Here is a 13,549-nt window from a genome sequence, read left to right as displayed (position 1 = left end):
AGCTTGTGGTAATTTTAAGTTAATAGAATCTATTTTGATTTGGAATTGAAGTCCAACCTAGAAACTTTTTTAAAATTAATTTTTATTGGAGTATAGTTGCTTTACAATGTTGTGTTAGTTTCTGCTGTACAGCGAAGTGAATCATATATCCACTATTTTTTAGATTTCCTTGCCATTTAGGTCACCACAGAGCACTGAGTAGAGTTCCCTGTGCTATACAGTAGGTCCTCATATATATATGTATATGTATACATATACATATGTTAATCCCAATATGTATATGTATATATACATATATATATGTATACATGTATATATGTTAATCCCAATAGCCCAATTCATCCTACCCCCCCTGCCCCCTTGGTAACCATAAGTTTGTCTTCTACATCTGTAGATCTATTTCTCCTTTGCAAATAAGTTAATCTCTGCCATTTTTCTAGATTCCACATATAAGCAATATTATACATTTCCAACCTAGAAACTTGATGTGCCTCTCCCGTCTAATATTTTCACTGATGTTGCTCAATAGGTATGCAGCAACTTTTTGGACTTTGTACAATTTGGACTTCTTGTGGACTTTGTACAATTTTCAAAATACCCATAGGTATTTTGCAATATTGGTTGATACTGTGCTTTAGATTTTTCCACAGTATGCTACCTAACTTTAATTTTTTTTCCCCAGGAAGACAACTGAATTCTCTGTACATAATGTTATATTTTTCCTCTACACTTACATAGAATATATCCGTAATTAAGCTTTCTTGACAATTTTGTTTGCTAACATTTTCAGAATGCTAAACAATAGTATAGCAAACACACTTTTATTTTTCCTGATTTAAAAGTATATGAGACTAAAAATACTTATAGCTGTTATGCATTGAACACATAAACATCTGATACTTGCATACATGATCTGATTTGGTAATTACCTTAACCCCACGAGGTTTCTATGTCATCTTAGCCATTTACAGCTGGAGACACTGAGACTTCGATTAAGAAATGTTTCCAGGTCACATATCTTATAAGTAGGTGAGCTAAGACTTGAACAAGATTGTTTTGCTGGGGAAATATACACTGTAAACTACTAAGTAGCTGATTCTCATTGTTTCTAGTATTTTTGCTTAAAGAAAAACTTTTTTCCTGATAATATAATAATATCATCTTTTGTTGGTTAATGTTTACTTCATTTTTTATGCTGTCCTTACAACTTTCAATGTTTCTATGTCTTTATTTTAGGTATGTATTTTATATATAAATAGCATATGAGTGGCTTTTGTTTTTAGTTGTACAAAATGTGTCCTTTAATTGCAGAGTTTAGTCCATCTATATTTATTGCGATCTTTGGTATATTTGGATTCATTTCTACCATCTGTCTTTGTGCTTTCAATTTGTCCTGTCTTCTACCTATAGTCCTACCCCCAACCCCCACACCATTTCTTACCTTCTTTCACATTGAGGGGCTTTTTCTTCCTTTTAAAATAATTTTTTTATTCCATGTTTTTCCCTCTCTCCTGGTTTGAAAGTTCCACACTCTATGTCTTGGAATTTTAATATACATAACCCCCAAATTTAATACTCATCTTTATGTATTAAAAAATTAGAGGGTCCAGGAGGAGGGGAAACAGGGAGTTCTTGTTCAGTGGGTATAGAGCTTTAATCATGCAAGATGACAAAATTCTAAAGATCTATTATACAACGATGCGCATATAGTTAACAATACTAACTATACAATGTCATAATGTACACTCAAAATTTGTTAAGAGGGTAAATTTATGTTATGTGGTTTTTATTTTAATACACATACACACACACTTATGCAATTTAAAAACAAAAGCTGGAGAATAATTCTGTAGTCTCTGAATAGTGATGTATCTTAATTTACCTACTTATTTTGTTGGCTTTACATCGACAACTCCTGGTCTATATTGCTTTTTCTCTTGTGTCTTGCCCTCTTTTATTAAAGAAAGTGCTTTTTATTTCATTTTCCAGTTACTTTGAAATTTATATACATTTTTCTGTATTTTAAAAATTATTACCCTAGAAATTACAACATGTATCCTTGGTGCACCAAACTCTATTAATACTTTTATCCTATGGCAAGAGAACATGAAGTCTTTGGAATAATTTATTCCATTTATCCTCTCCTGATTAATTAAATATTGTTACTGTCTACTCTACTTCATTCATTCTATACACGTAGTTTTTTAAAAACTCTACAAGACACTTTTATTATTTTGTACAATAAAACAAATAAATAAATAAGTGGATTTGCACACACCACTTTTACTGTTCTTCATTCCTGTTTGTACCTCCAACTTTCTTATGCTTAAAAACATTCTTTAAATGCCCATTAATGAATTGAACTTCCTTGATTTTTGTTTGCTTGAAATATGTTATCTCCTTTAAAAAAATATTTTCACTGAGTTTACAAATTTAAGTTGGCAGTTATTTTCATTTAGTATACTGAAGATATCATTCTACTGTCTTCTGGGCTTCTTTTTTTGTGGATGAAGAGTCAGAGATTAGTTTAACTGTTGTTCATTTGAAGGCAACCTTTCTTATTTCTCTCACTGCTTGTATGACTTTCTTTTTGTCTTTACTTTTCTGTAAATTCTCTATGAGGTGTGCAACTGTGGATTTCTTTTGTTTATCCTACTTGTCATTAATGGACTTCTTAAAGATGTGAATTGGTATATTTCTGAAAAACTAGAAGACAATCATTTTCTCTTCAAATTTAACTTCTGCCCTATTCTGTTTTCTGGAACTCCAGTAAAATGTATGTTGGGCCTTCTCACTGAGTCCACATATTTTGTATTTTCTATACTTTTTTTCTTAATGTGATTCATTCATGTGGTGATTCATGTGGTCAGGAGGATAGATCCTCCCGACCAGTCAAGATAGAGTAGGTTATACTACAGTAACCAATACCCACCCCACCACCCCCCACCACCCGCAATTCCTAGTGGCTTTTAATGGCAGAGATTTGGTTTTTGTTTACACTAAATGTCCATAGCAAGTTGGCTAGAGGTTATGCTCCACATCTCTTCATTCCTGGATCCTGGTCAACAGAGTTGCAGTTGACATTCTGATTGTTGCCAGTTGCTGTGTCCGAGAGAGTGGCCTCTTAGTTCTCAGTGCTTCTCTTCAGAATGAATGCATATCATTTTCTCTCATGTGTCACTGGCCAAAATAAGTTATATAAATATATCTAACTTCAAGGAAGTGGGGAAATGCCCAAGAGGAGAACCAAAAAATTATTGTATTTGCAATAGTTACTTTCCAGCCTGCCCTCTGCTCCACAAACATTGGATTCACTCACCTTCCTCTATGCCAAACACACTAATCAAGGGAGACCACTCCAAAGACCCTCCAGTCCCTACCTTCATCTGTTTCAGAGCCTGACTGAAGAACATTCCAACATTAATCAGGACATGACTCTCAAAATGTCTGCCTAGCAGTGTGTCAGCATTACTAAGGACAAATGATTGCTATTTCTTTTCCAATCCTCCTTTTCTGAAAGGAAGTATTTATTGCAGTTATTGGATTGCTATGCTATCATTGTATACAGCATGATGGAGCACGTAATTCCTGATATAGAGGGCCATTATGCATTATCCCCCAGTAAAGGGTGATACATTCTGCACTTTGAACTTGATGCCATAACTAGGTGGGACTTTGGATGTCTGTTGACTCCCTTATGGAAGGAGTAAAATTGTTGTGCATGTAGGTTTATACATTTTTTCAGGCTTTTAAATTGTCTTTCTTAAGAGAATTGGTCCAAATTACTTACCCTCCCATTAATTCACTAATTCACTAATTCACTAAATTCACTAATTCTCTTATTAGCTGTACTTAATCTGAATTTTTATATTTTTAATTGCCAGAGGTTAGATTTAGCTCTTTGTCTAAACTTATGTTTCTTTCTTTTTTTCTTTTTTTAAAGGGAATGCTATTTATTTATTTATGGCTGTGTTGGGTCTTCATTTCTGTGCAAGGGCTTTCTCTAGTTGCAGAGAGAGGGGGCCACTCTTCATTGCGGTGCATGGGTTTCTCACTGTCATGGCCTCTCTTGCTGCGGAGCACAAGCTCCAGATGCGCAGGCTCAGTAGTTGTGGCTCATGGGCCTAGTTGCTCTGTGGCATGTGGGATCTTCCCAGACCAGGGCTCGAACCTGTGTCCCCTGCATTGGCAGACATATTCTCAACCACTGCACCACCAGGGAAGCCCTAAACTTATGTTTCTTAAGTTTATATTTATATATTTTTTCTTATTTATATTTTATTTATATTTTCAATCCTCTCTTTTACTTCTTTAAATATATACATATATGTCCAATATCTCTGAGGATCTGATTCGGTGGTTTTTATTCATCTCTCACATAACACATTATTTCCTCAAGCATTTTATAATTTTTGATTGACTGTAAAATCATATTCACCAAAACTTTATGCACAAGGAAATTCTGGAGTATGAATTTAGAGTTTCTCCAGAAAAAAAAAAATTTATTTACTTTTATTAGGCATCTGTGGACTACTAGAAATTCAATTCTTGGCTTATGGCATTTGGACACAACAGAATTTGAATTAGGGCCTCAAACCATTGTGAAGATTGGTTTATTGTTTCAAACATTCAGAAGAGTCTTTATTCAGTTTTTCCTCTCCCTTTGTAGCTGAGGCTGAAATAGATAAGTTTCCTTACTGGGCAGAGACAACTTCGGACAGTTCTGGAGCCATGTTTCCTGCCACCTTTGGGGGAAGTCAGCTCAGCAGGTCTGAATGAGTTCATTGGAAGAACAGGCTGAGTGGGCTCCATGCTCAGGGGGAGAAAACACACCCTGCTCTCCTGGAGTTCTTTTTTTTTGTTTTTTTTTTGTTTGTTTGTTTGTTTGCGGTACGCGGGCCTCTCTCTGTTGTGGCCTCTGCCGTTGCGGGGCACAGGCTCCGGACACACAGGCTCAGCAGCCATGGCTCACAGGCCCAGCCGCTCCACGGCATGTGGGATCTTCCCGGACCGGGGCACGAACCTGTATCCCCTGCATCAGCAGGCGGACTCTCAACCACTGCGCCACCAGGGAAGCCCTTGGAGTTCTTTTTTAATAAGGCTACCTCTCTGATCAGGGAGGTTCCATGGTTATAGTGATGTTTCTAGCCTTTCTGATACCATAAGTCCTAGCACATGATGGTGTGGGGGGGGCGCTCCTCTCTATGGGAAATTTGGCCACGGTGAGTACAAATTGTCTCTCCTTGGCCAAAGTTGTGGGACAAGGAGCAACTGGAGTATTTGCCTGAACACTGCTCTCTCTCATCTTGGAGATTTTCCTCCAAAACTTTCCTCCAAGTTTATATATGAGCTACATGGTAGTAGTGGTGTGAGGTTGTAGTCCTTAGTGGTTACAGATATATATCAGCATTTTCATTCTGACTCTTCTTTTATGAGTGGTTTTGGGATATTATCTCTTATGCTCTGTTTGTCTGTTATAACTGGGTGTCCATTATAACACTCAGGATAGGCAATTTCTCCAAGGCAGCCAGTGGCTTTGATGGTCATTTACCTCTCTGGAATCAAGCTCTTCCTTCATGTTCAATCTCTGAAATTTTCCCTTATTTTTTTTTTTTCTCAAGATCAGGCATGCATTTAACATGATTGTTAAAATTTGATAAGGCATTTAAAAATTTTTGAATATACCTTATTAGATTCTGGGACCATAGAACTCGTCAAAATGTGTTGGCAAAGATTGTACAGCCATTTGCAATATAGTGTGTTGGAGAAAGCATATTCAGGTGTATTAGAACAGAGTCATCATAACAGATCAATAAATCCTGGTCAAAGATGAACTAATGTAACAAATAATAAAGAAACTTAGTATTAATGGTTAGCAGGCAAATTATCTGTGGCTTAAGAAGAAAAGTCAGAATAAATGTGATGGTTGAGGAACGTGCACGTGTTTCCAGTTATCACCTGGGTGATGATAGTGGTTTTGCCTCCACTAGGTAACTAGCTTTGAGAACCAGAGTTTCTTTACATAATACTACCAATTTATACAATATTCCTGTAGAATCATACACAGATTGATCATTTCTGTTGCCTCTTTTCCTTTTTGTATCTCCAATCTACCATCTGGGATAATTTTATTTCTCCCTAAAAAACTAGCTTTTTTCCTCAGTGCTAGCCTACTTCTGATGAATTCTCTGTTTCTGTTTGAAAATGGATGAATTTAAACTTCATTTTTTATGATGGATTTTTTTTTGGTGGATTGTAGAATTCTAGACTAGCAGTTATTTTCCTTCAGCACCAGATAAGGCATTTTAAGTATTTTTAAGAGGAGAATTTCAGGTAACCTCATCCATAGGAACAGAAGCCAGCCTTCATAGAATTGTTTCTTTTGGTCTTTTTAAAATTGTATTTGTTCCTGATTTTTCATTCCTTTCCTGACAAAACTATAACTTCTTACTTATATTACCATTCACCCAGTCAACTACCTGTTTTGATAAAGGCACACATTAATTGTTAAAAATCACAGAGGTCCACTTCTGTTTCAATAACCAATGATTAAAGAGTTACCATCACAACTAATTGACATATAGCAAGAAAGAACTTGTATCCTCTGTATGTTTGGAGGGAATGCCAAGTTTAATATGACACAAAACCTCATAACTCACCTCTTGCTGATGTCTCCTTTGCAACTTTTTGTATGCCTTACACTTTCTTTTTCTGTACAGTTAATATGAGAAAAATAACTACCCATGTCTGGGTGTTCCTTACCTGACTAAGGATCACTCCAGTCACAGTGGAAGCAACTAGTCCTCCTGTTAGTCCAATTACATTTGTAAATCCTTTAAGAAATCCGTAATATCTATGCAAAAATGAATGACAATACACAGATGTAAAGTAATACAAGTGCTGCAGGAAAAACCTAATGAAATGAGATTTAAGAGAGAGAACTGTTGACTTCCTAAATTTCCCATTTCCACTATTCAAATTCCATTAAAAATGTCTGAAAAAGTATATGGATATAAGTAACTTTCTGGTTGCACTGCAGAGCCAGAAAGGTTGGCTTTAGCAGTAAAGAATATTAATATATTGAGAAAATGAGGCCATATTAGAGTAAAAGCCAGCAGTTAGGAAATCTGTAAATACAGTTGAGAAATTCCAAAGGTGATGTGTGTTGGTAATAGGAACAGGTTTGGGATTAATACAAAATTGAAGGGCTCTGTTCACCTGACCTATTCTCACAGTCCCAGAACTACTGGCCACTATGATTGCTCCCATTATTCAGGCAAGGAAACCAGAGACTTCTTTACAAGCAACTGTGATTGGCCATTCCTGAGCGCCAAAACCAACTTCAGCAGAAAGTGGAGCTACAAAAGCAGGGAAGCCACAGAGAATAATAGATAAAGTAGGGATCAAATCCATCAGCCATAAAGAACAAGGAAGTGCCTCTTGCAGAACAGAATCCATGTCTAATCAAGAAATTAGTTCACTCCAGGACAGGGAGTCTGTGCCTTTCCTGCCCAACAGATTTCACCATAAAATGTTCCCTGTTTTCAATTCTTGCCTTTTATGAGAGTGAGGGCTTTTTTTTTGTTTTGCTCTCTTATTTTATTTCCTTGGGTCTTTTCCATTCTTACTCTGCCTTTACCTGTTGAATATGGGAGGGAGTGTATAGTTTATTAGCTTATGGGTCCTGGGTCAGAGAAGCATCACATCTGGACCTAGAGTCCTTGGATTGTGGAGCTGTATGCAGTCACATGGTGGAAATTTGAGTTGTTTCTTTTTTGGGGGAGATGGAAAGTGTCTTTTAATGTGTGAAGAAGATTTATGGTTATGAGCAGCCACGGGTGCAGATTGGGGCAGAAACCATCACTTGTCTCCAATATTCATTGTTTCCTTTTTCATTTTAGCAATCGAACTCCTGAGTTTTCAGTGGTAATAGGGTCACTTATGCCTTTGGGAGCCCTTGTTACTTTTGCCTTCATAATCACCTTCCACCACAAAAAATACTTACAATTTTATGACTCTATGTGTTGTGGAACTTTTCAATTTCATCTAAATTGTCAGATTTATTGGTATGAACTTGTTCATAATATTCTGTTATTTTCTTTATTATGTGCTAAGAGTTATTACAATGCAGCCATTTTCATCACTTATATTGATAATTTTTTCCTTTTTCTTGATCAATCTTTATTTCACTAATTTTATTAATTTTCAAAGAAGCAACTTTTGATATTGTTGGCTTTACATATCATTTTTTTGTCCTACTCTTCATAATTTCTTTCCTTCTACTTTCTTTGGGTTTAATTTGCTGCTTTTTTCCCCTACCTATAATACCTGAGATACAAACATGATTACTGATATTAAGACTTAATTGTCTTTCAGTATATATGTTTAAAGCTATACATTTCTCTGGGCATGATTTTAAATGCATCCCACATGCTTTGATATATCATATTTCATTGTAATTTAAAATATTTTCTAATTTCAAATGCGATTTCTTCTTTGACCTAAACATTAGTTTCAAAGCAATGGGAGTTACTTATCTTTTGCTTTTGATAGCAACCTTAATTTCACAGTGATTAAAGAATGTATTCTGAATGATTTTAGTCATTTAAAATGAATTGCAGCTTGCTTTATGATCCAGCATATTGTTAATTTCAGAAAAAATGTCCCATGGGCAACTGAAAAGAATGTGAATTCTCTCCTTATTGAGCGCAGTGTTCTACATATGTCAATTAGGTCAACTCTGTTCATTGTCGTTGTTGTTTAATCATCCATATCTTTTTTGTCTACCTCTTTTTTGGTATAAGCTATTGAAAGATGTGAAAGTCTCTTCTTTCATTGTAAATTTGTCTAGTTCTTTGAGTTTGCTCAATTCATGAGTATAAATTAAAGCTGTATGATTGGGTTCCAAAAGAAGAATTCTGATATTTTTCTCTTTATCATTATGAAATATTAAAGTCTATTTTATTTGATATTAACATAGTTAATAACTATTAACATATTTATTCCAGGTTTCTTTGGGTTAATATTTGTTTGGCATATCTTTACCCATCCTTTTATTTCATCCTTTCTGTATCCTCATGTTTAATTTGTCTTTTATTTGCAGCATAGAGCTGCATTTCCTTTTTTATTGAGCTTGAAAATCTTGATACTTACTTGGAGTATTTCATCCATATTAATTTAATATAATTACTGATGTATTTGTGATTATCTGCTATTTATTTTCTATTTGACCTACCCTTTTTCTCATTGCACATTTTTTCTTTTAGATTAATCCATTTTCATTTCATTTTTCCTTCTATGACATTTCACTATTCTTTTCAGCACTGAAGATATAACATGCACTTTACTTAAGTTTATTATGAATTATACTTTTACTATTTTCATAATGCCAGAATATGAGAATTTTTAGTTCTTTGCATTAGTTCATCCTGTATTTTCATTCTTTAGTGTATTTTATTTCTATATGCATTTCAACTCATAAGATACTCTGTTGTTTTAAAGATCAATGGTCTCCTAATTACACTCATATTTACCCCCCTATTGCTCCTCAGTCTGTCTTGCATTTTCAGGTTTCATCAGGGATAATTTCTTTCTGACTGAAAAATCGCTTTTAATATTTCTTTTAGTGAAAATCTGCTGATGAAAATTTCTCTGTTTGCCTGTCTGAAAACATTTTTATTTTGTTTTTTTTTTTTTTTTGCTGTACACGGGCCTCTCACTGTCGCGGTCTCTCCCGTTGTGGAGCACAGGCTCTGGACGCGCAGGCTCAGCGGCCATGGCTCACGGGCCCAGTCGCTCTGCGGCATGTGGGATCTTCCCAGACCGGGACACGAACCCGTGTCCCATGCATCGGCAGGCAGACTCTCAACCACTGCGCTACCAGGGAAGCCCTGCTTTGATTTCTGAAGAATATTTTCACTAGGCATAAAATTCTAGGTTGGCATTTATTTTTCAGCATTTTATAGAACTCATTTCATTATCTTCTGGTTTTCATAGTTTCTGTTGAAAAGTCAGATGTCAGGCTTATTCTTGCTACTTAAAAGTAGCATGTCTTTTCTCTCTAGTTCCTTTTAAGATTTTTGTCTTTGACTTTGACTTTCAGCATTCTTACTATATATATTTTATATATATATATATAAATTTACATTATGTCATGATTTAAATTTGCAGAGCTTTGTGCATGTGTGGCTTATGGTCTTTTATTACTTTTGAGCTATTTGGGGCTGTTTTCTGTTAAAATACTGCTTATGTCACATTTTATCTGTTTTTTCCTTCTGAGACTTAAGTACAGATTTGTTAGCCTTTTCACTTAATTCCACATTTCTGCTTATTTCTTTATTTTCTATTCTTTTCTCTATATGTTTCAATTTGGATTTTGTTAATGCTTTCCAGTTTACCAATCTATATTCTCTTGTGGCTAATTTGTTATTAAACCTGTCTATGAAGATCTTAATTTTAGACATTTTATTTTTCAGTTCTAGAATTTCCATTTGATTGTTTTTATAGATTCCAGTGCTGGTCAATTGTTTATCTTTTCATCTATTTTTGTCAGCTTTCTCCCTGGTTTCTTGGGTATATTATCATAGATATTTTGAAGTTCATTTTGCCTGATAACTTTATTTTTATTTACCTATTTTTAATAAAGATCTGAGAGTTTCTTTTTTTTTAATTTATTTATTTTTGGCTGCATTTGGGCCTCACTGCTGCATGCGGGCTTTCTCTAGTTGCAGCGAGTGGGGGCTTCTCATCGTGGTGGCTTCTCTTGTTGCAGAGCACAGGTTCTAGGCTCGTGGGCTTCAGTAGTTTTGGCATGTGGGCTCAGTAGTTGTGGCACACAGGCTTAGTTGCTCCGCAGTATGTCGGATCTCCCTGGACCAGGGATCGAACCTGTGTTCCCTGCATTGGAAGGCAGATTCTTAACCACTGCACCACCAGGGAGGCCCTTACCTGATAACTTTAATATCTGTATCATTTGTATGACTATTTCTAATGGCATTTTATGGTTATTAATCAAATGGCCCTGTCCCCTGGCATGCCTAATTTTTATTTAATGATGGACATTAAATAAAGAAGTTATAGACTTTAGAATATATTGTATTTTGCCAGAAAAGATTTACTCTTTTCTCTAATAGATAGATTTGGAGAGGAGGAAATTGAACACTCTAACCTAAGTAGGGAATGAAATGAGGTGAGGCTAGGCTTCAATTTTGATAAGACTCAGTTTACCTCTGGTACCCCCTGTTCCTTGAATATAGCCCTCCATGGTGTTAAACAGAGAGATTGGCATACTCAGCTGGGTCCCACCAGGCCCTGGTAGAGCTTGTCTCCTTAGCACAGATGGTATGGGAAATTCTGCCATGTTTCTTATTGATTTTTAGCTTAGACTTTTTTTGCCCCTTACCCTATTAAACTTCAGAATTCAAAAAACATCTCAAGGAGAGGAACTGACTTTGTGTTTAAGTTCCCTTAATTTCCAATTTTGCCACTCTAGCCCTGTGCAACTGACAAATGCTTGGCTAATTTCTATGTCCAGAGCTGCAGGCTTCTACCAGGGCCAAAGCTGGATTATCAGCCTTTTGCAAGTAGCCCCAAGGAGAAAATGGTGGGGATTGTCAGCTCACCTCTCAGAGGTGCTAGCCTCTGATGTCTTTGGTCCTACTGGCTTCTGCTGCTGTCTGATATCTTTTAGTGAATACTCATGGTATTTTTTTTTTTTTTGCGGTACGTGGGCCTCTCACTGTTGTGGCCTCTCCCACTGCGGAGCACAGGCTCCGGACGCGCAGGCTCAGTGGCCATGGCCCACGGGCCCAGCCACTCCGCGGCACGCGGGATCCTCCCGGACCGGGGCACGAACCCGCGCCCCCTGCATCGGCAGGCGGACTCCCAACCACGGCGCCACCAGGGAAGCACACTCATGGTATTTTATCTGGACTTTTCCAGTTTTTCTCAGCCAGAATACGAGTCATACACAAGCTGCTCAATCCCATGAGGAGGTTTACGAGTTTTCTCAAATTTTGCTTTATGGTTGTAAAATGTTAGATGCATAGAAATATCTTCTAGTGGATTAAAATAATTATAAAATATCCTTCTTTATCTCTAGTAATGTATCTTGTCTTAAAATCTACATTGGCTGATCTAGTTTCCTTTATTTTACTTTTAATCTACTTTAATTTTGTTTTTGCTTTTATTTCAATTAAGGTTAACTTAAAATTTGGAAGAATTGATTCTTTTATATTTCATGTTTTTCTGCCACATTTGACTTAAAATGATCATCATTCTATTTTTTTCCCTTCTATCCTATCTTCCTTTATAATTTCACTTGATTTCTTTTTCATTAATTGTTTTTTAATATATCATTCCCTTTACACTTTTATTATCCCTCAGTAGTTACCTTAGAGAGTAAAACATGTATCCTCAACTTATTATGCTCTAATATAAATTAATATTAAAGGGACTTCCCTGGTGGCGCAGTGGTTTGGAACCTGCCTGCCGGTGCAGGGGACACGGGTTCGGGCCCTGGTCCGGGAGGATCCCACATGCCGCGGAGCGACTGGGCCCGTGCACCACAACTACTGAGCCTGTGCTCTGGAGCCCGGGAGCCACAACTACTGAGCCCATATGCCACGGCTACTGAAGCCCGTGAGCCTGGAGCCTGTGCTCCGCGACGAGAAGCCCCCACACCGCGACGAGGAGTGGCCCCCGCTCGCTTCGGCTGGAGGGGGCCCGCGCACGGCAGCGAAGACCCAATGCAGCCAAGAATACCCTCTCATAAATTAAAATGCATAACAATAAATAGCACATAAGATGAGAGGGTACAGTTCAGATACCTGAACTATACTTCAGTCCCCCATGGGGGGAAATTCAAGGGTGCATGACCCATCCATCAGTCAAAAATAATTAAAAGCAATTAAAAAAATTTTGGAGCCTCCCTGTCATCCCCGCTTAATGCATCACACAGCATCTTTAGAATCCTCTGTGCTTTTCTACTCATGCTACCCACCACAGAGATGGTCACTACATTCCCAGGTCTTCTCTGTCTCACTCAATTTCATTTCCCAAACAATATTCTCACAGAACCACACCTGTGTCTCCTCTTCTTCCTTGACGCCTTCGTTATGCTCAAAAAATATAATCACTTGCCCTATTCCTCACTTCTAGCAAAGACCAAATTCCCCTAAAAGGACAGTTGAGTAATTTATCCTCTAAGGGGACTCTTTTTAATAGGCAAGGGAAGTATATGGTTAGGAATATTAGGAATAAGTTTTATCCCCAACCATTAAAAAGTTTAAGCATTATAAATTAATATGTTTGTGACATATGCACTAAATATTGAGGATAAATTAGCTTAAGAGACTAAGAATATTCCCAAATTGCCTATTAGTATATCTTCTCTGATGCTACAAAATTACCTGAGTAACATGGTATTTGGGCCCATTAGAACGATGGAACTCAGGTCAAGTTCTATGTTATCCAAGCCATTGCTGGCTGAGATATTTCCCATCTTAGTGACCAGGTGCTGGCAAATAACACTAGTGAGGCATTGACTACA

General features: G+C 36.7%; 1 protein-coding gene across 6 annotated transcripts in view; it reads right to left on the bottom strand.

Moving 5' to 3' along the window:
* SLC17A1 (solute carrier family 17 member 1) overlaps positions 1–13,549 on the bottom strand; it is a 76,173-nt gene that overhangs the window by 20,608 nt on the left and 42,016 nt on the right. For 5 of the 6 annotated variants that reach the window (XM_032649154.1, XM_032649155.1, XM_032649153.1 and 2 more), the window contains one exon: positions 6,763–6,853. The exons of the other annotated variant lie outside the window; for it this stretch is intronic. In XM_032649154.1, coding sequence (XP_032505045.1) covers positions 6,763–6,853 — 91 coding nt within the window. The remainder of the gene's footprint in view (positions 1–6,762; positions 6,854–13,549) is intronic. 6 annotated transcript variants of the gene reach the window in all.

This window comes from Phocoena sinus, chromosome 11, assembly GCF_008692025.1.
Source record: "Phocoena sinus isolate mPhoSin1 chromosome 11, mPhoSin1.pri, whole genome shotgun sequence".
NCBI classification, from domain to species: domain Eukaryota; kingdom Metazoa; phylum Chordata; class Mammalia; order Artiodactyla; family Phocoenidae; genus Phocoena; species Phocoena sinus.
Note: the sequence above shows the minus strand (reverse complement) of the source record. Positions and strands in the feature narration are given on the sequence as shown.